Source organism: Pseudochaenichthys georgianus, unplaced genomic scaffold (genome assembly GCF_902827115.2).
Source record: "Pseudochaenichthys georgianus unplaced genomic scaffold, fPseGeo1.2 scaffold_987_arrow_ctg1, whole genome shotgun sequence".
NCBI lineage: Eukaryota > Metazoa > Chordata > Actinopteri > Perciformes > Channichthyidae > Pseudochaenichthys > Pseudochaenichthys georgianus.
The window spans coordinates 1-20,213 of NW_027263508.1; the positions used below are offsets into that span (position 1 = coordinate 1).

Here is a 20,213-nt window from a genome sequence, read left to right on the forward strand (position 1 = left end):
ACACACACACACACACACACACACACACACACACACCCTCTCACTTTCTTGACCAGCAAACAGAACACTTTTGAGCATTTCTAGCTTATTTTGTAACACAACATCTCCTGATCCTGGTAACTTATCGTTCAAAATAAGATTAGAAGATCTAATGTATCTAAATATGCCATCTTATTTCAAGAGATGTTACCAAGCCAATGCACTCTTGTTCTGTTGGCAGAAGACAGCTCGTTGCATTGCTATTTTACTGAGCAGCCTCCAGATGTTACTCTTTAATCTGCATGTACTCCTTCTTTGTATCCCAGGTTGTGCTTTTTGTCTGGTTTACTTGATAGTGCTCCTCATCTTCCTCACCTTCATCTTCCTCTTCCTCACCTTCCTCCTCCTCCTCCTCCTCCTCCCTCCTCCTCCTCCTCCTCCTCCTCCTCCTCCTCCTCCTCCTCCTCCTCACTCCCTGCCTCCCATCAGATGATGTAGTAAATAAATGAAATATAAAGGAGAGCTGTGGAGAGAGGAGAAGCTCTGAGTAAGAAATGATAATAAAAATAATCTTGAATATAAATGTCTCTTTACTTGTTTGTACTCAAAGACGCACAACAAATACAAATAACAATAAAGGCAGCGAAAAATAAAGAAAAATGCGATAATATTTGTATAGAAATTATATTGTTATAGGGCTATAAAAACATAGTAGAAATATTTAAAAATACATTAAAATGATATGAAAATAACCCAAAACATAATCCACAATAATAAGGTGTGTGTGTGTGTGTGTGTGTGTGTTCTCCAGACTCTCGCCCTGGCCACCCGATGCCAACAACCGATTGTACAGTAGAAAAGATAAAGATCAATCCAAGGAATACACAATAGAATATATAAAGATCTCTACAAAAGACCAACACGCTACAGAGACATGAAGAAGGCTTCAAATGTAATCAGTATTTGATGAACATGGATATCACATCCTCTAGGGGGGTACGGGGGTATTCCCCCCCGGGAATATTTGTATTGTGGTTTTATAGCCCTATAACCATATCATTGCTATACAAATATTATAGAATTGTTTTTGCTGCTTTTATTGTTATTTGTATTTCATATTGTTGTGCATGCCCTGTAACCACATTATAAACCCAAAACAATTAACCAATAACAAATAAATGTAACTTATTTTATTTTTGTTGTTCATTCATATCTTATTTGACCTAGTTAACATTTATTTATGCATATTTTGTAATCTCTCCAGTTTTAAACGATATTTCTGATTTACTGTCCTATAGTATACATTGGAATTATTTCAAACCTGATTTTATTTATCCTAATAATTATAAAGGAGTGCCTTGGAAATATTTGTTTACATAAATTGTGGTCAAACTGTTTGAGACCCCCTGAGATACCTTAGACTAAAGTGAACTATCTAAACCCTCTGAGAGTCCTTTACCACTGAGCCTCTCAGTCAGGAGAGAACAGCTCCTTGTATCCGTTAGCGCAGCTAACACCAGATGCTAACAACAATCACCGGTGTGGTAAACACATTCTCACTACCAACTCGTCCTATAGTGACGTTATGTTTAGATTCACATGAAGAAACAGATTTGAGACACATTTGTTCCTGAAATGATGAACGAATGAGAGCACGATACATAACGTGAGTAAATATCCACAACCTGACCTCCGGGAGCAAGAGGTGTTCGTTTTTTGGGTTCCTGTGTAGTCAGTTTATGTCTTTGTAGTTGTTTTGAGACTTGTGTCGTCGTTTTGTGTCCCTTTGATGTCAACGTGTGGAGTTTTGAAGTTGTTTTGTGTCTCTTTGTAGTCGTTTTATTTCTCTTTGTTGTCGGTTTGTGTCTATTGTAGTCATTTGGAGTCCCTATAATTGTAATTGGTGTCTCTTTGTAGTTGTTTTGTGTCTCTCTAAGGTTATTTGTTGCTGTTTCAGGTCTCTTAATGACCCTATATAGTCATTGTGTCTCTTCGTAGTTGTTTTGAGACTTTTGTAGTTGTTGAAAGTCCCTTGGATGTCAACTTATGTACTTTTGAAGATTTGTTGTGTCTCTATGTAGTCATTTTATTCATCTTTGTTGTTGATTTGTGTCTATAGTCATTTGGAGTCCCTCTGACTTAATTTGGTGTAATTTTGAGTACCTTTCATGTCATTTTGTGTCTCTTTCTGAGTGACTTTGTAGTCGTTGGGAGGCCCTATGTTGTCCTTTTGAAGATGTTTTGTGACTTTTCGGCCATTTTGTGTCTCTTTGAAATAGTTTTCTGTCTCATTGTATACATGTTGTTTTCATTTAAAGTCCTTAAATCACTTAGAAGTTGTTTTATGACTTTTTCTGTGGTTTTGTGTCCCTTTTCTTGTCATTAAGCATCACTTTGAGCGGCGCTTCAAGGCTTCAGGCCTCTCTGTTCACAGACAGGCATACCGGGACCACCAAAATGCCTACGCAAAGTCCCTCAGAGACACACGGTCAAAATTCTACTCCGCCATCATCAACAATAGCCCTGGCAACTCCAAGCTACTTTTTTCCACCATAAACCATCTCCTCAAACCTCAGACTCCGCTACACAAAGACACCACAGAGGAGCAGTGTGATAATTTCATCACATTTTTCAGGAAAAAGGTAGAGACCATCCGCTCTCTCCTCACAAACTCCGCTGCTCTGCTAGTCCTGACCGTCAACCCCCAGCCTGGACCGACCCAGCCTCTTTGCTGCTTCACTAACATCTCGCAGCATGAAGTTGAGGCCATCATCAAAAAGATGAAACCCTCCACCTGTGCCCTGGACCCCTTTCCCACAGCTTTGGTTAAATCGAACATTGATGCCATAAGTCCGCTGATCACTTCAGTGATAAACCAGTCCATCCAGTCTGGTCATGTTCCACCACCATTAAAAGCTGCTGTCATCAAACCACTCCTCAAAAAACCCACTTTAGACCCTGAAGTCCTAGCCAATTACAGACCCATATCCAACCTGCCATTCCTATCCAAGGTACTGGAGAAAGTAGTTGCCATTCAGATCCAGGAACATCTAACACTGAATAAACTATTTGAAAAATTCCAGTCTGGTTTCCGCCAGGGCCACAGTACAGAAACTGCCTTAGTCAGGGTGACCAATGACCTGCTGATGACAGCTGACACCGGATCTCCATCTCTCCTCATCCTCCTGGATCTAACTGCAGCATTTGATACCGTCGACCATGACATCCTACTCCACCGTCTTCACACTACAATTGGACTCTCTGACTCTGCCTTAAACTGGTTCACCTCCTATCTCACCGGGAGGACTGAGCACGTCACCTTGGGAGCGGCTAAATCAAGAACTCACTCTGTGACTTGCGGTGTCCCCCAAGGATCAGTCCTTGGCCCCACCCTTTTCACCATATACATATCCCCCCTTGGTCGTGTCATCAGCCGGCATGGAATATCTTTCCATTGCTATGCTGATGACACACAACTCTACATCAGAGCAAACCCAACCCCCTCTGCACCTCTGCCATCATCCACAATAACCAGATGCCTGGAGGAGATAAAGGTGTGGATGAAGCACAACTTCCTCCAGCTAAACAGCTCCAAGACTGAAGCCATTCTTATTGGCACTCCACATCAGGTCTGTTCATCTGCCATCACCAGCATCACCTTCTCCGGTCAGAACATTCCACTCTCAACAACGGTTACCAATCTGGGAGTTAAAATGGATCCTCACCTGACCTTTGAGGCCCACATCAAGCAAATATGCAAGACCTCTTTCTACCACCTGAGAAATATTGCGAAACTCCGCCCCACACTCAGTCTGCCAGATGCTGAAAAGCTTGTCCACGCCTTTGTCTCCTCCAGGCTGGACTACTGTAACGCACTTCTCATTGGGATTCCTAGCAAGAACATCCAGAAGCTGCAATACATCCAAAACACAGCTGCTAGGATCCTGATGAGAGTGCGGAAGTACGAACACATCACACCCATCCTCAAATCACTGCACTGGCTCCCGGTCTCACTCAGGATTGACTACAAAATCACCCTCTTCACTCATCAGTGCATATATGGAAATGCTCCCTCCTACATCAAGGAATTGCTCACCCCACAAACCTCCACGAGGAACCTACGTTCAGTAAAGGCAAACCTCCTCATCCCACCAAGGACAAAACTGAAGACCATGGGAGACCGAGCCTTCTGCTCCGCTTCTCCGAGATTGTGGAATGCCCTCCCAAGCCAGCTGAGGACACCACAGACTGTGGAGGCTTTCAAAAAAGGCCTAAAAACGCATCTTTTTAGAATAGCCTTTAACTAGATTTTTAAATCCCCCACATTATGCCATGCGGGCATGAATGTCACAGCTTTTATTATGTTGTTTTAATTGTTTTTTTTTTTTGTTTTTTTTTTTGTTTTTTTTTTTATTGTTGTTTTGTTTCACCCTTTTTAATTTTTAATTTTGTAGCACTTTGAGTTTTGTTTACGCAAATGAAAAGTGCGCTTATAAATAAAATATATTATTATTATTATTACTTTAATGTAAGTGCGTGTCTCTTTAAATTACATTTTACAGGTGAAAGCTGAGGAAATACAGCTTTGCTCCGTAGATTAAGATGAAAAGATGAATAACACTCGCATTTGTACGCTAAAACAGTTGCTGCAGCCAGATAGCTTAGCATGAGGAATGAGGCTGTAGCCTAGCTTTGTTGTCAGGAGGTAAGAAAACAAAATATGTGCTGTTCGCAGATTTAATCAATTTCCAACGTTTTCCAGTCTTTAAGATAAACTAGCTTAGCTTCATATTTAGCAAATGGATATCTCATCTAACTCTCAGCAAGAAAGCAAGTTTGTTTAATTCCCAAAATGTCTAAATATTCTGTAGTATGTTTTACTATAAGTTACAAACAGATCTATAGAAAATGCACAGACTGTACAAAGAGATGAAAAAACGTGAAATGTGTGTGGTTGTGATATTTAACTGATTAAGACGTCCGACAGTATCACTTCAACTCTTAGTACTATAACACACATCTAAAACTGTACACAAACTCACAAACCTCCCGCTGTGGCTGAAAACCTTGTAACACTTCAATCAATCAATCAATCAATCAATGTTTATTTATATAGCCCAATATCACAAATGTTACATTTGTCTCAGTGGACTTCACAGTTTGGACAGAATATCAGTATGACAACACGACACCCTCTGTCCTCAGACCCTCTGTCCTCAGACCCTCACATCGTACAAGGAAACACTTCCAGAGAAACCCCAGAGTTTAAAGGGAACATGGGAGAAACCTCAGGGAGAGCAACAGAGGAGGGATCCCTCTCCCAGGACGGACAGACGTGCAATAGATGCCGTGTGTAAATTGAAAAGATAATACATTTACAACACAGGTAGACCAAATGTTTACTTCACTTCCGGAGTTATGTAATTATTCTGAAACAGAAACGCCGTCTTCATACGGTTACACATCAGTGGATGTGAGGAGAGGATCTGTCGTTGGTGGTGGTGGGTCGCAGCTTCACCGTGGCAAAAGGGTTGGTGCCTCTGAAACAAGAACACAGTGTCACACACAGTGTCACACACACACACACACAGTGTCACACACACACACACACACACACACACACACACCACCATCACGCAACACACGCACCGCACACACACACACACACACACACACACACACACACACACACACACACACACACACACACACACACACACACACACACACACACACACACACACACACACACGCACATCGAACAACAGTGCCCAGACAGAAGATGGAAAATATTGATTGTACATAGTGTGAAAGCTTCAAAGGAATTTGGGGTATTCATTTAAAAATGTGTGTTTGGAATTAGGGACCAACCTACAAGATCTGAGTACTTCTACTTTTGCTCAACTACAAGATCTGAGAAATCATCAAAGACAGCAAATATTGATCCAACAGGAAAACATGTACCTTGGGAACAGCGGGTTGTCAGGCTGTCCGTGGGGGGATAACGCCTAAAAAAAGAGTTTGAAAATATCAAGACCCCTATTAAACTGTTTTTCATCAATATATCACAGGTCTCAGATATATCCAGAGCCTGTCTCTGATTGGGCTGAAACACTAAACAGATCATTTCAGTATTACCCATAATCCCCTCTGTTTCAGCCCTGTTTCCAAAGTGCTGATTCTCTGTCTGTGACTTTAGATGAAAATAAGGAGCCCCTCCCCACGCCCCTCTGAGAGAGATTTGGTTACAAAGAACTCAATGGAGCTCTAGAGGAGATTCAGGTGATAAAGGGGGGGGGGGGGGTTACCTTGTTGCTGATTGGCTAATGGTTACACAAGACAACACATCGTTATGACATCATCAAGTGGCCAAAATCTGATCAGCTCATTTTCAGACAGGTTTTTATAGAAATGGATCAAAAAGAGAGAGAATCTTTGTTCCTGAAACTTTCAGAGTCTCTTTCCACAGAGGGGACACATGTTGATGTAGAAGAGACATGAAGAAGAGGGGACACATGTTGATGTAGAAGAGACATGAAGAAGAGGGGACACATGTTGATGTAGAAGAGACATGAAGAAGAGGGGACACATGTTGATGTAGAAGAGACATGAAGAAGAGGGGACACATATTGATGTAGAAGAGACATGAAGAAGAGGGGACACATGTTGATGTAGAAGAGACATGAAGAAGAGGGGACACATGTTGATGTAGAAGAGACATGGAGAAGAGGGGACACATGTTGATGTAGAAGAGACATGAAGAAGAGGGGACACATGTTGATGTAGAAGAGACGTGGAGAAGAGGGGACACATGTTGATGTAGAAGAGACATGGAGAAGAGGGGACACATGTTGATGTAGAAGAGATGTGAAGAAGAGGGGACACATGTTGATGTAGAAGAGACATGAAGAAGAGGGGACACATGTTGATGTAGAAGAGACGTGAAGAAGAGGGGACACATGTTGATGTAGAAGAGACATGGAGAAGAGGGGACACATGTTGATGTAGAAGAGACATGAAGAAGAGGGGACACATGTTGATGTAGAAGAGACATGATGAAGAGGGGGGACATGTTGATGTAGAAGAGACATGAAGAAGAGGGGACACATGTTGATGTAGAAGAGACGTGAAGAATAGGGGACACATGTTGATGTTGAAGAGACATGGAGAAGAGGGGACACATGTTGATGTAGAAGAGACATGAAGAAGAGGGGACACATGTTGATGTAGAAGAGACATGGAGGTGGGGATTTTAAATAATAGGTGACCTTTAAAGTACATTTTAAAAAAGAAGGAAGAAAGTTACCCTCAGATCAGAGGCCACCTCCCCCTTTCTCTCAGGTAGAGGGGAGATGGGTCTGAACTCTGTGGAGCTCCTCCTCTGATTGGACGAGGGAGGAGGAGGGGGGTGAGGGGGGGGTTTGGTCTCTGAAGCCACCTCCCCCTTTCTCTCGGGGAGGGGGGAGGAGCAGGAGGAGGCTCTGCGATTGGGCGTGGCCGGGGGCGGGACATCTCCAAAGCTGCTCTCTGATTGATCGGTGTAGCTGTCAGTCGGGTCCAGCAGGTTGTTCACGCTGTGGCTCCGCAGAGAAACACCAGTGAGTGGGGGGGGGGGATATTTTAGTGACTTATAACAGACTGACAGATAAGAGAACATGTGCATTACCTAAAGACTTTATAGTATTTCCCAATTAGCCAAATAAATTAGATTTTCGGTCATTTTGCTCTAATATTTTCAATCAGATCTGAGTTTTTAGTATCTAGCTGTAAATGAAAGAAGTGCTCGTACAAATATGAGGAATTCAGTGTCTTGTTCAAGGCAAGGTAATCAAAATAAAGTAAAATTAAAATGCATGCTTTATTTATATATTCCTTCATATACAACAATACAGCTTGTCCAAAAATAAATATACAAAAAGGAATCCATTTTGGAAACCTGAGAGTAAACAAGCAAACAAACCCTGGAAAGAAATTCAAATGTAATTACAAAGTCGAGACTATGGAAGTTTCATTAATCATTTAAAAACTATTATAATCTAGGAGGATTTCTCTAAATCTAAAGTAACAATATAATAAAACACACTTTACAAATGCAACCTAAAGTGCTTGCCATACACTCAAACTGGGGCTCACAGACAATAAATAAGACAAAAGAAAGACAGAAGATATCAAAATATATATAAAATTAAACCTGAGACGCCAGAAAATAATAATATTTAGAAAATGAGTAAAAAACTATGAGAATGACTTACATTTTTAGCAAATCAGAGGAAAAGTTTCATATCCAGAGTTGGGTGTAACGCGTTACAAAGTTCACACCCTTTGACAGACTAAACTAGTAGTTACTACATTATTCAGAAGTTTACAGTAACTGTGGGTAATAACACGGCGGGTTTCTCTGTTCCTCTCCCTCTCCTGACAACACACTCTCACTCCCTAAGCGTCCAATAGCGACGTTTGGTCAGTGTCCGTGGCGTCCAATTGTGACGCTCCTAGGCTCCTTCAGCGTCATAAAGGGACGCAAATAGCTTTCAACTGATTGCAATGTATTCCCATCTGCGTCGGGATGTGACGCTCATGGAAGCACGGCATTCGTTTATGTCGGCTGCCCTTAAAGGTAATGTGAGCGTCCATTCCCAGGAGTAAAGGATGGCAGAAGACACTACACTACCCAGAATCCACAGCTATCGTTTGGACTACACCATGTGCTCTTGACAAACCCCGTGATAGTCCTCAAGCTCTGTGATTGGAGAGTGTGCTCTGAGGGTTAAGCCGATTCTCGAACAGCACTTGAAATGGGATGGAACCACGGCAGACTGTCCAAAACTGGATTTGAACGGGTCCACCGCGTCCCCCCTCCCCCACCCCGTCCCCAGAACTACACATGCTGGCTATTCTGTTTCGCAACATGTTCTCTATGGCACGTCTCTACTGGGACGTTTTCGTATTTCCCATAATAAGAAGTTGCCAGTATTAAACTGTGTACATTCCTGGAGGTTTAGGGGACAGGAAACACTCACATTTAAAACATATAATTAATAAACGGGTGAAAATTGCTTGTGCCCATTATGGGCAGTATTAATATATATACCCACATGCCAGCTAAGGTCAGAAGAGCTTTATTTAACAGCTGGTCTTATGTGTGTGACCCCTGTGATAACATTACATTACATGAATTGATGAGCCTGAAACATGCACTTGTCAAGGTTCAGAGGCACATTTTGCAAATATGGCAGTAGCCATCGATCAGCTTAAGATAAGATATACTTTATTGATCCCAAGTTGGAACATTTGCGTTACATCAGCATGTGTAACAGTTAAATATGCAGTTGTGTTTATTTGAAAATCATTTAGTATAATCACATAAATTCTGTGTTTTATATTCAACAATTCTGTGTTCTTTATTTATTGATTGTTCAATACCTGACAAGGCCGGAGATGAAATATCTACATACATCTTATAAGAGTATACATTATACATTATGTATAATATCAGTTAAAATAAGTGCTTCAACATAGTTAACATTGCTGGAGGTATGCACACATATTGATAGATGTCTTGTAATGCACTATTGAGGAACCTGCAACCCAAGTTTTTCATTCAGTGCAGAACTACACCACAGTTGTGTAAGATGTTGTTTAATGGCTGATATATTTATGATCCACGTCACATTTTCAGTTCCTCATGTTTGTCTTCTCATCAGGGCTCTATAATTACAGAACTACGGCAGATATGTAATATGTAATGTAGCCGAACCGTGTATTACAATGCCGTTATGTGATGACTTTCAAAGACAAAAGCAAGCACACTCGGAATAAAGTATTATTATTATTTTTAAAAAATGTTTTCGGTCTGTTTCCGGTATTTGTTAATGACGATGTGCTGTGAGATGTGAGACTGGAATTGCACGGGGGGAAAATAACGTAGGCTATCTTTAGATGCGGATTTTGTTAAACTAATATGTTTAGGCTGTGGACCAACACTATACATTGACGGGGAAGCGGGTAGCAATAAAGATAACACCATTAAACAGTTACACAACATAACAGAAATAATATCGATAGCAGCGTCCCTAGTAACCACCTTGGTAACAATGAAAACGTCGCGATTTCCTGAAGTAATCTTCATAATAACTAGCAAACTAAAGATCATGTACATCCACTGCACACATAATCTGAAATAACAACTCATATTTCTCGCATCAAATGACATCAAAACGCATTTTAATGGCCAAACTAACTTTAAAATAGACATTTTCTACCGAGAATAAAACGAAGTTCGGCCATGTTTTCTTTTTCTGCAGGGAGAAATTTGAAGATCATGTGACATAGACGCCAGCCATCGGAATTAATGGTGAAAAAAACGGGGTTTGTCAAACAGAGCACATGGTGTAGTCCAAACGATAGCTGGGGATTCTGGGTAGTGTAGTGTCTTCTGCCATCCTTTACTCAGAAAACATATTTGTTTCTCCGAATCGAAGGGGAAAAATACAAAAGCAGTGCTCTGCTGCAAACACAACAACATCAAACCTCTCCAAGCACCTGCAGAAGCAACATGCTAACACCAAGCTAGTAGCTAAAGACCCCCGAACCCACAGTGATGATGTTGAGTGGGTGCCGACTCCAAACAAGCAGCAAAAACTAGAATGTTCACCGTTATGAAACTTATGTTATGTCTTCCTTATTTAGTGGGAATGCTGACACAGCATTCCCACCACTTTCCCTACCACAGCAGCCGCACACCTTTAGTTAAACTATCAAAAAGGCCACATTATTAACCCGAAAGTACACAACAATTACACTTCAGATACTCAACTTCCTTGACATGCTTCACGTTTTGAAATTTTACAGATATCTGTTACGGTTCTTCCACAAAACGTTCACATGTAAGAGGTTCATCTCTCATTCAGAACAATGCAAACCTTTGATCTCTGCACACCTCGTTAGCTCAAATAGAAACACCTGTGTAATGGAACACGATGATGTCATCCCTCCACCTGACATGCTCAGAGCAGCAGACTTCAGGTAGAGGTTAACGGTCCTGCCCTCAACAGCTCTACGTCAATTATGGGGTGTCATCATATGCCGTTTCCATGGAAACGCATCCCTCGCCATAAAACACGATGTCGCTGTAGCTCCAATGGACACGGTCTGGTCGTCTCACAATCTTCACCTGTATGTCACCGGTCCATGCCTCAACAGCTCTACGTCAAATCTGAACTCTCACCATATGCCGTTTCCATGGAAACGCATCCCTCGCCATAAAACATGATGTTGTCGTAACGCCTATGAAAAGGCTCAAAACAGCACCACACTTCAGATAATGGTTAAGGCCCTGTCACACTGTCCCGAAATTGACACCCGATGGACACACGATAAAGGAAATGTTCAAATTCGGCTGTGATCGTAGCAACATCGGGCCATTAGTGAGGGCATCTAAGCCATCGTATGACCGCCGGTGGAGTTTCTCAGGCTCCGGCAGCAACTTCGTGAGCGGCAACTTCGTAAGGCACTCGTGAGGGCATCTTGTCAAATCGTGTCATCTTCGTGTTATCATTGGTGCATTCACATTCACTCTGATCGGGGCGAATGCCCGATGGCACCGAGGATAACAAGATGCCCTCACGATGGCCTTACGAAGGGCAAAATTGACACACGAATTCAACACGAAAATGAACCTTCGCAAGGTCCTTCGGCAATTTTTTGGCATGCCAAAGATTTTGCCTCCGCTCACGAAGTTGCTGCCGGAGCCTGAGAAACTCCGCCGGCGGTCATACGAAGGCTTAAGATGCCCTCACGAACGGCCCGATGTTGCTACGATCACAGCCGAATTTGAACATTTCCTTTATCGTGTGTCCATCTGGTTGTTTTATTGCACAACAAAATCATGTAAATATATTATGTAAATAACCCAATTTGTGTTCTGTGAAACTAAAAAGGATATAATATATTATTTTGAAGGACAGTTGACAGGAAATTGTTGTTGTTATGGAAACAACATTACGGAGAAAACGTAATATTTTCTACATATAAAGACGGATAAAGTAAAGAACAAAGTCTGAAGATATCAGTACAGTATCATAGTACTGTAACATAATTTAAGTTTTTGGTACTTCCATTGCAGTTTTATGTCTTAAATGTAATGTAAATGTTGCCTTCGTGTGTGGTTCGGGGCCATCTTCGTGCGAAATTCACAATTCCATATTCGTGTGTCCATCGGGTGTCAATTTCGGGACAGTGTGACAGGGCCTTTAACGGTCCAGCCCTCAACAGCTCTACGTCAATTATGGGGTTTCATCATATGCCGTTTCCATAGAAACGCATCCCTCGCCATAAAAGACGATGTCGCTATAACTCCTATGAACATTTTCAAAGAGTACTCACACTTCACATGTGTGCTAACAGTCCAGCCGTGCAGACATCTACGGGACAGTTTTGAGATTTCTTCAAATGCCGTTGCCATGGCAACACAATGCTCGCCATGAAACACGGTGTTCTAAAAACTTCAGTGAAAATGCTCCAAATGGCCCAAAACTTCACAGGTTTGGTAACGATGCAGCCATCAACGCATCTAAGCATATTATGGGATATCGTCAAATGCCGTTGCCTTGGCGACAGATCATTCACCATCAAGTTAGTTCAAAAGTTTGCAGTTCAAATATTCTGCTGCTTTTCCAAGCCTTTTTACTTTCTTCTCTCATCACACATTCAAGCCCCCAGTGTTCATGTATCATTTCAATCTAACTTCTTCACTTTCTTCTTACACATTACATTTCAGCATAGCAGTTTAGTGTCAGCTTTTCAGCATAAAGCATTCCCACTAGCAATTTCTTCAGGAATTGCATTCTCTAGTTGCAATAGTAATTGTTATGCGTGTGCACATGTAAGCCTAAGTTTTAAGTTTTGGCTATAGGCTGTTGCTGAGTAACACAAAAGTAAAGTAAAGAAACAAGTAAAGTAACAAGTAACTTTATGAGAGTAACAAAGTAAAGTAATATATTACTTTTTTTGAGTAACGACCCCATCTCTGTTCATATCCCAAATGCTCTGACATTATTTCCTACCTGGTGGCTAAAGTGTTGGAGAAATCCTCCACAGGAGCAACGTAGGCAGCAGGAAACCAGCCCTGCCTGAGGACAGAGGACACAGGTGAGAAAAAGGTAAGAACCAGATAGACAGGTGAGGAAACAGAGAGACAGGTGAGGAAACAGGTGAGGAAACAGGCGAGGAAACAGGTAAGGAAACAAGAGAGACAGATGGGGAAACAGGTGAGGAAATATCTGAGGAAACAGGTGAGGAAACCGAGTGACAGCTGAGGAAACAGGTGAGGAAACAGGTGAGGAAACAGGTGAGAAAACAGAGAGACAGGTGAAGAAACAGAGAGACAGGTGAAGAAACAGGTGAGGATACAGAGTGAAAGGTGAGGAAACAGGACACTCACTCTCACACACACACACACACACACACACACACACACACACACACACACACACACACACACACACACACACACACACACACACACACACACACACACACACACACACACACACACACACACACACACACACACACACACACACACACACACACCCTCTCTCTCTCACCTCAGGTTGTCAGAGCGCCCGTACAGCCAGCCGTTTCTTTGCTCCAACACTAGCACAGTGATGGTCTCCCCCCTGCAGAAGGGGAGGAGCTTAGGGTTTGAGGAGGAGGGGTGAGACACCAGCGCCCTCATGGCTCTGCCCCCCCCTCCCAGACCCAGAGACTCCCCCACTGAGCTGGAGCGAGAGCGGCTGCTTGGGAGGGGGGAGGGCGCTGGGGGGGGGGGGGGGGGGGCAAGTGGGAGAGGATGAGGATGTTGATCTTGTTTTTAACTAAACAAACAGCTGGGTCGCTTGTGATTCTCACATGTGGTCAAAACACTTTATAAAAACACATGATGAATAATAACGATTATATTTAGCCTCATTACAATCTGACTCTTCAAAGTTACTAAAGATGTCAGATGAATCCAAATAACTAAAGGTATAAAGTAGCATCAAATTGAATAATTTAAAGGTCACCTATTATGCAAAATCCACTTTTAATGTCTCATCAACATGTGTCCCCTCTTCTCCATGTCTCTTCGACATCATCAAGTGTCCCCTCTTCTCCATGTCTCTTCTACATCAACATGTGTCCCCTCTTCTCCATGTCTCTTCTACATCAACATGTGTCCCCTCTTCTTCATGTCTCTTCTACATCAACACGTGTCCCCTCTTCTTCATGTCTCTACTACATCAACATGTGTCCCCTCTTCTTCATGTCTCTTCTACATCAACATGTGTCCCCTCTTCTTCATGTCTCTTCTACATCAACATGTGTCCCCTCTTCTTCATGTCTCTTCTACATCAACATGTGTCCCCTCTTCTTCATGTCTCTTCTACATCAACATGTGTCCCCTCTTCTCCATGTCTCTTCTACATCAACATGTGTCCCCTCTTCTCCATGTCTCTTCTACATCAACATGTGTCCCCTCTTCTTCATGTCTCTTCTACATCAACATGTAGTCCCCTCTTCTTCATGTCTCTTCTACATCAACACGTGTCCCCTCTTCTCCATGTCTCTTCTACATCAACACGTGTCCCCTCTTCTCCATGTCTCTTCTACATCAACATGTGTCCCCTCTTCTTCATGTCTCTTCTACATCAACATGTGTCCCCTCTTCTTCATGTCTCTTCTACATCAACATGTATCCCCTCTTCTTCATGTCTCTTCTACATCAACATGTGTCCCCTCTTCTTCATGTCTCTTCTTCATCAACATGTGTCCCCTCTTCTTCATGTCTCTTCTTCATCAACATGTGTCCCCTCTTCCTCATGTCTCTTCTACATCAACATGTGTCCCCTCTTCTTCATGTCTCTTCTTCATCAACATGTGTCCCCTCTTCCTCATGTCTCTTCTACATCAACATGTGTCCCCTCTTCTTCATGTCTCTTCTACATCAACATGTATCCCCTCTGTGGAAAGAGACTCTGAAAGTTTCAGGAACAAAGATTCTCTCACTTTTTGATCCATTTCTATATAAACCTGTCTGAAAATGAGCTGATCAGATTTTGTCCACTTTATTTTCGATGTTTTGTCTTGTGTAACCATTAGCCAATCAGCAACCAAGGTAACCCCCCCCACACCTTATCACCCGAATCTCCTCTTAGAGCACCATTAGGCGCTTTCACACCGGAGTACTTTTCCCACTTTAGTTCCGATAGTTCTTGAGATTTTGCGTTCACACCAAAAATACTTTTTTGCGAACCTTTTCACCCCTTTTCAGTTCCTGCTAGAGAGGTGGGACTTTCCTGGGGAGAAAAAGGTTCCAATTTCTGATTGGCTGGGCGAATTGCAAACCACGCCCCGTAAAACTCTGTAAAGTTTTGGGAAGCTGCCATTTTATTTGCTTGCATTAGCATTATTAGCATTAGCCCAGCACACAAACGGAGAGAGACTAACTTATGGCAACACAAAATAAGAAGAAGAAGAAGAAGAAGAAGAAGAAGAAGAAGAAGAAGAAGAAGAAGAAGAAGAAGAAGAAGAAGAAGAAGAAGAAGAAGAAGAAGAAGAAGAAGAAGAAGAAGAAGAAGAAGAAGAAGAAGAAGAAGTGACGTCAGCGGCTTCATTTGCCTAATCCTCCCTCTGCGATTTATTCCGGTGTGAATGCGTTTTACTAAATAGTTCCGGAAATAAAAGTTCCGGGGACTTTTCCTGGCAAAAGTACTTGGTGTGAACGCGCCTATTGTGTTCTTTGTAACCGAATGTCTCTCAGAGGGACGTGGGGAGTTTGCTCCTTATTTTCATCTAAAGTAACAGACAGAGAATCATCACTTTGGAAACAGGGCTGAAGAAGGATTATGGGATGCTGCAATGATCTGTTTGGTGTTTCAGCCAATCAGAGACAGGCTCTGGATATATCTGAGACCTATAATATAAATAAAACAGTATAATAAGGGACCTTAAGTAAAGTAGAAGCACTTGTATAGATACACTTAGTTACCCCTGGATTACAGAGTTAATATAACAGGTTTTATCTCATGAAGGGTCTCACCTCTGGAGGGAACTCTGCCCAGAGCCTGCTGCTCTCTGCGGGCCCACGACATGTCCTCATCTCTGGATACAGTCTGGAGGAGAGAGCTGACGGAGCCTCGCAGCTACACACACATGGTCATCAGCAGCAAAAACACATATACAGCAATTACAAATAGCTCAACACAAGGCTGCCAGACTAGCTCTCCACTGTTCGAAGTGCACTCATATTGAAGTTATGCATAGAAACCTATCATGGCTTCCGGTTGAGAAACGTCTGCAATCTCGTGTTATCACTTTAAAAAAAAAAATCAAAAGCTAATGGGTATCAGACAGACCCACACATACACAACCACCACATACACAACCACCACACACACACACACACACACAACACACGACACACACACACAACACCACACACACACACCACACACACAACACACCACACACACACAACCACAACACACACACATCACCACCACACACACACACACACACACACACACACACAAATCACACTGACAGACAGACAGACAGACACACACACACACACATCAGGCGCGGGAAGGGGGGTGCTAAGGGCGCGTGCAGCACCCCCGAGGCGGCAGGCATGGCGTTGCGGAGCTTCCCCGGTCTGAATTATTATTTGACGGTTATTGCTGCTCCCGCTGTGCATAATCTGTGTAATAGGTAAGCCAATGACATTCACATTGTTGGTAAAATAATATTCTGGCCTGAGAGAGAGAGAGAGAGAGAGAGAGACGAGAGAGAGAGAGAGAGAGAGATAGAGAGAGATAGAGAGATGAAGAGAGTAGAGAGAGAGAGAGATGAGACCGTGTTTGTTAGCATCTGGTTAGCTAAGCTGCACTATAACATACATAAGGAGCTTGTTTTGTTCACAAAAAGCCTGGAGGAGAGTCCTCTCCTCTCCGACTGAGAGACTCAGGTGAGCTAAAGGACTCTTTGAGGGTTTAGATAGTGAAGATTATGTCACCTGATATATAAGAAGTGTGTTAATTTGTATGGCAGAAAGTCTTGTTGCAGTTTCCAGATATCAAGAGGGGCCCTGAGTCTCTTTGTTAATCATCAATGTTTTTTTAAATTAACAGGGGGACTCCAAGAGAACATATTCCTCAGATATGGTGCGGTTGAAGTCTTGTAGGTTAATGATTAATTTCCTGCAAGGCTCATAAAAGAGGCCTGAATTGTCAATGGGTGTATTCGTTCCGGGTGGGCTGACTTCGGGTGGAGGGAAGTTCAAATAGGGCCTGAGGGTATGTGAACCGTTAACTTTTCTTGGTTGACTGATCCTGGGGAGCTCATGGGAAAAGGACGGTTAAAACCTATCCAAGCATAGCTTTCAGAGAGGAAAGCAGGTGACATTTAAGCGGGGGGGCTGCATAATGAAATGAGTGTGTGTTTCTCTATATATGTTTATGTAAGAGTTCTACTATTTCACTGCTTGAAAGCAGAGATAATGTTTTCCTCGTTATTATTGATATTAAAGTAATTTACATATATTGCTTGTATTAGTCAACCATAAACAACTATATCTTAGACTTATCTTAAAAATGCCAAGGGTGTGTGGCAACTGTGTGGGTTAAACTGATGGGGGAGGGGGAGCAGAAGGAAGTCTATGGAATGTGTAGGAGCCATTTTATGGGTGTTGTTGGTGTGTCAGTTTATTTAAGTTATATGTATAGTGCAATATTATTTAATGAACACTGGGTGCCGGGGGTTTAGCGGCACCGGGTGTATGTATATAAAGAGGTCATAGGTGACAGGAGAGGGAGGGACACAGAAGGAAGAGAGCATACCGATTCCACCAGCCCGGCAGATGCTCATCACAACAATTATAACTGTACAATTAACCCTGGTATGTAAAGCTGAATAAGCCTCATTATAAACTGCAACAAAGGACCGGAAACTCATCTGTTTGTGTCTGCGTCTGGATCACTCTTCAGCCCTTCCGTGAAAGTAACGGCAAAAATATATAGGACATAGAAAGGAAATTGCCATTATAGAATGAGTTTGTGTTCTGTTATGACTCCAAATCATTGTTGGGGGACTGCCTGAGGGCAGAGAGACACACACACGGTAAGGAGAGGGTGCAAAACAGAAGGAATACTCATTGGCTAGGGTCTCGCCCAGAAGTGAAACTGGCCAATGGAGAACTGCCAACTCACTGGCTAGCTCGCCCAGAAGAGAAATCTTATATATCTCCTGTTGTGTCTGTGTGTCCGGCCTCTCTTTCCTCCTGCCGTCCAAGATGATGAGATCTCCCGGCATTAGGACCAGAGCAGGGGTGGGGGCCTACCCCCTTTTAAAAGTGTAATTGTATTATTACCTTTTATCATTAAAACAGATTATTGTTTAACCCGGTTCTCTGAATTCCTTCCTTTTATAATCTGACCAGCTCATCAAAGGACCCGCGGAGCCGAGGTGGGAGTCAGACCACACTCTGCTCCAACAATAGTTCACTTTAGTCTAAGTTATCTCAGTGGGTCTCAAACGGTTTGGTCACAAATTACCCCCTGGTGAGGTCCGTTCCCCACTCGTACAAAATAGCACTTTACCCCTGCCTATATGCCGTGAGCTGATTATCGAGCCTTCAGTCACGGGTGTACTGTGTGTTGTGCGTGTGGGGAGTGTTTGCAGTAGAACATTCCATTGTAGCCCTGGTTACTCGCGCTTTTGTGCTTGCACTATAGTGCCCGTAATAGTGTTCACTGGAGTCCAGCACCTCAGCACCCCCACTCAAAATACCTTCCCGCGCCTCTGCACACACACACAGACAGACAGACACATACACGCGCAGCAGTACAAAGGTTAATATCAAACGTTATATGTGTGTAACAGGTGAGGAAACAGAGAGAAAGGTGAGTAACACGTTATATTTGTATTGACTGATTGCGAGGCATCTGCACCTGAGCGTCCTGGTCGGGATGGGTGGGCGTTCGAGGTCTGGAGCCTTTGGACTCGTTCACTTTCTCCTTCCAGCCGTCAGCCTTCTGCTGCAGAGACGCTCCGGTCTGAAACACGGAGGAGAGCGGTGTTACATGCTGGGAGAAACAGACTCTCAACACAATGAACAACACACTGAGACGTTGACTTTATATGAGCAAAAAGGAAATATATATATGTGCAGCTCAAAGGGCCTTATGCCATACCATACAATAATACTGTAATGGTCAGATGAGGTCTGAAATGTGACTTGCATCACAGCAGCTCCATGTAACATCAACAGACAAATATCAAGACACATGAGAAACAATCAAGAAAACATTGACCATAACAGCAGTATCACTGAGAGGTGGCTCAAAGAGCCTTCAATGTGCATTTGATGCACACTGAAAAAAGGGGGGAAAGTGGGGTTGTTCAATTTGCAAATATGCAGTTAATATATGAGACAGAATGTATTCATGTTTCTCATCGAACATCAATCAATCATGTAGAATTATTTTAATCTTGAGGGGGTGTACGTTCTATAAGTCTCAATCATGTTAAGAAATAAGAAAAAAGTTATGTTTATCTCTGTAACTCCGCCCACTGAGCACATACGCAGCAGCTTGTCCTGCAGCCGATTACTCAGCTTCTAATTATTATTGACAAATATTTTATTCACAAATCAAAATGGTCGGACTCAAAACCCTACTTTTAATAGTTTCGTAATTGAACTTGAACAATATGGCACGTTAATGGACAAGATGAAAAGCAGGACAAATTGCAAAAAATCTTTATTTGAAAATGATGAAGCTTTTCTTTTTTAAAGAAAGAGGAGGGGGGGTGAGTAAGCTGGTTCTGTTCCGAGGAGATCTCTACAAGGTAAAAGTTATCAAAACGTATTTAATATCATCAAATGTTCGTCATAGTTACAGGTTATCACAAGACGCATTGTTTGCAAAAGCTGAGTTCACATTTGTCGTTACAACGAGCAACGTAAATACAGCTGTCAATGTGTAAACATAGTCACTCACTCACTGGTGTTAGCTAGGATAAAGCACTGGAAATCATTAGGTGAGTTTATATTGATTGACTTGTGTTTAGCGTGTTTTTATAGTGTGATTATTTGTAGAGCGTAAGTCCGGCAGTTGCTTGATTTTGTGGTGGAACATTACGGGACATAATTCACTGTGTATAGAGAGTGTTGCTCCACGGACCTGTTAGGTAGC

At 42.5% G+C, this 20,213-nt stretch overlaps 1 protein-coding gene across 1 annotated transcript in view; it reads right to left on the minus strand.

Moving 5' to 3' along the window:
- Positions 1-5,060: 5,060 nt before the first annotated feature.
- The window catches only part of baiap2l2b (BAR/IMD domain containing adaptor protein 2 like 2b), a 36,484-nt gene continuing 21,331 nt past the window's right edge, over positions 5,061-20,213 (minus strand). The window contains exons 9-13 of the mRNA XM_034080279.2: positions 13,587-13,797; positions 13,063-13,109; positions 7,286-7,590; positions 5,944-5,987; positions 5,061-5,519 (exon numbers count right to left, since the gene is read on the minus strand). Coding sequence (XP_033936170.2) covers positions 5,444-5,519; positions 5,944-5,987; positions 7,286-7,590; positions 13,063-13,109; positions 13,587-13,797 — 683 coding nt within the window. The 3' untranslated portion in view covers positions 5,061-5,443. The remainder of the gene's footprint in view (positions 5,520-5,943; positions 5,988-7,285; positions 7,591-13,062; positions 13,110-13,586; positions 13,798-20,213) is intronic.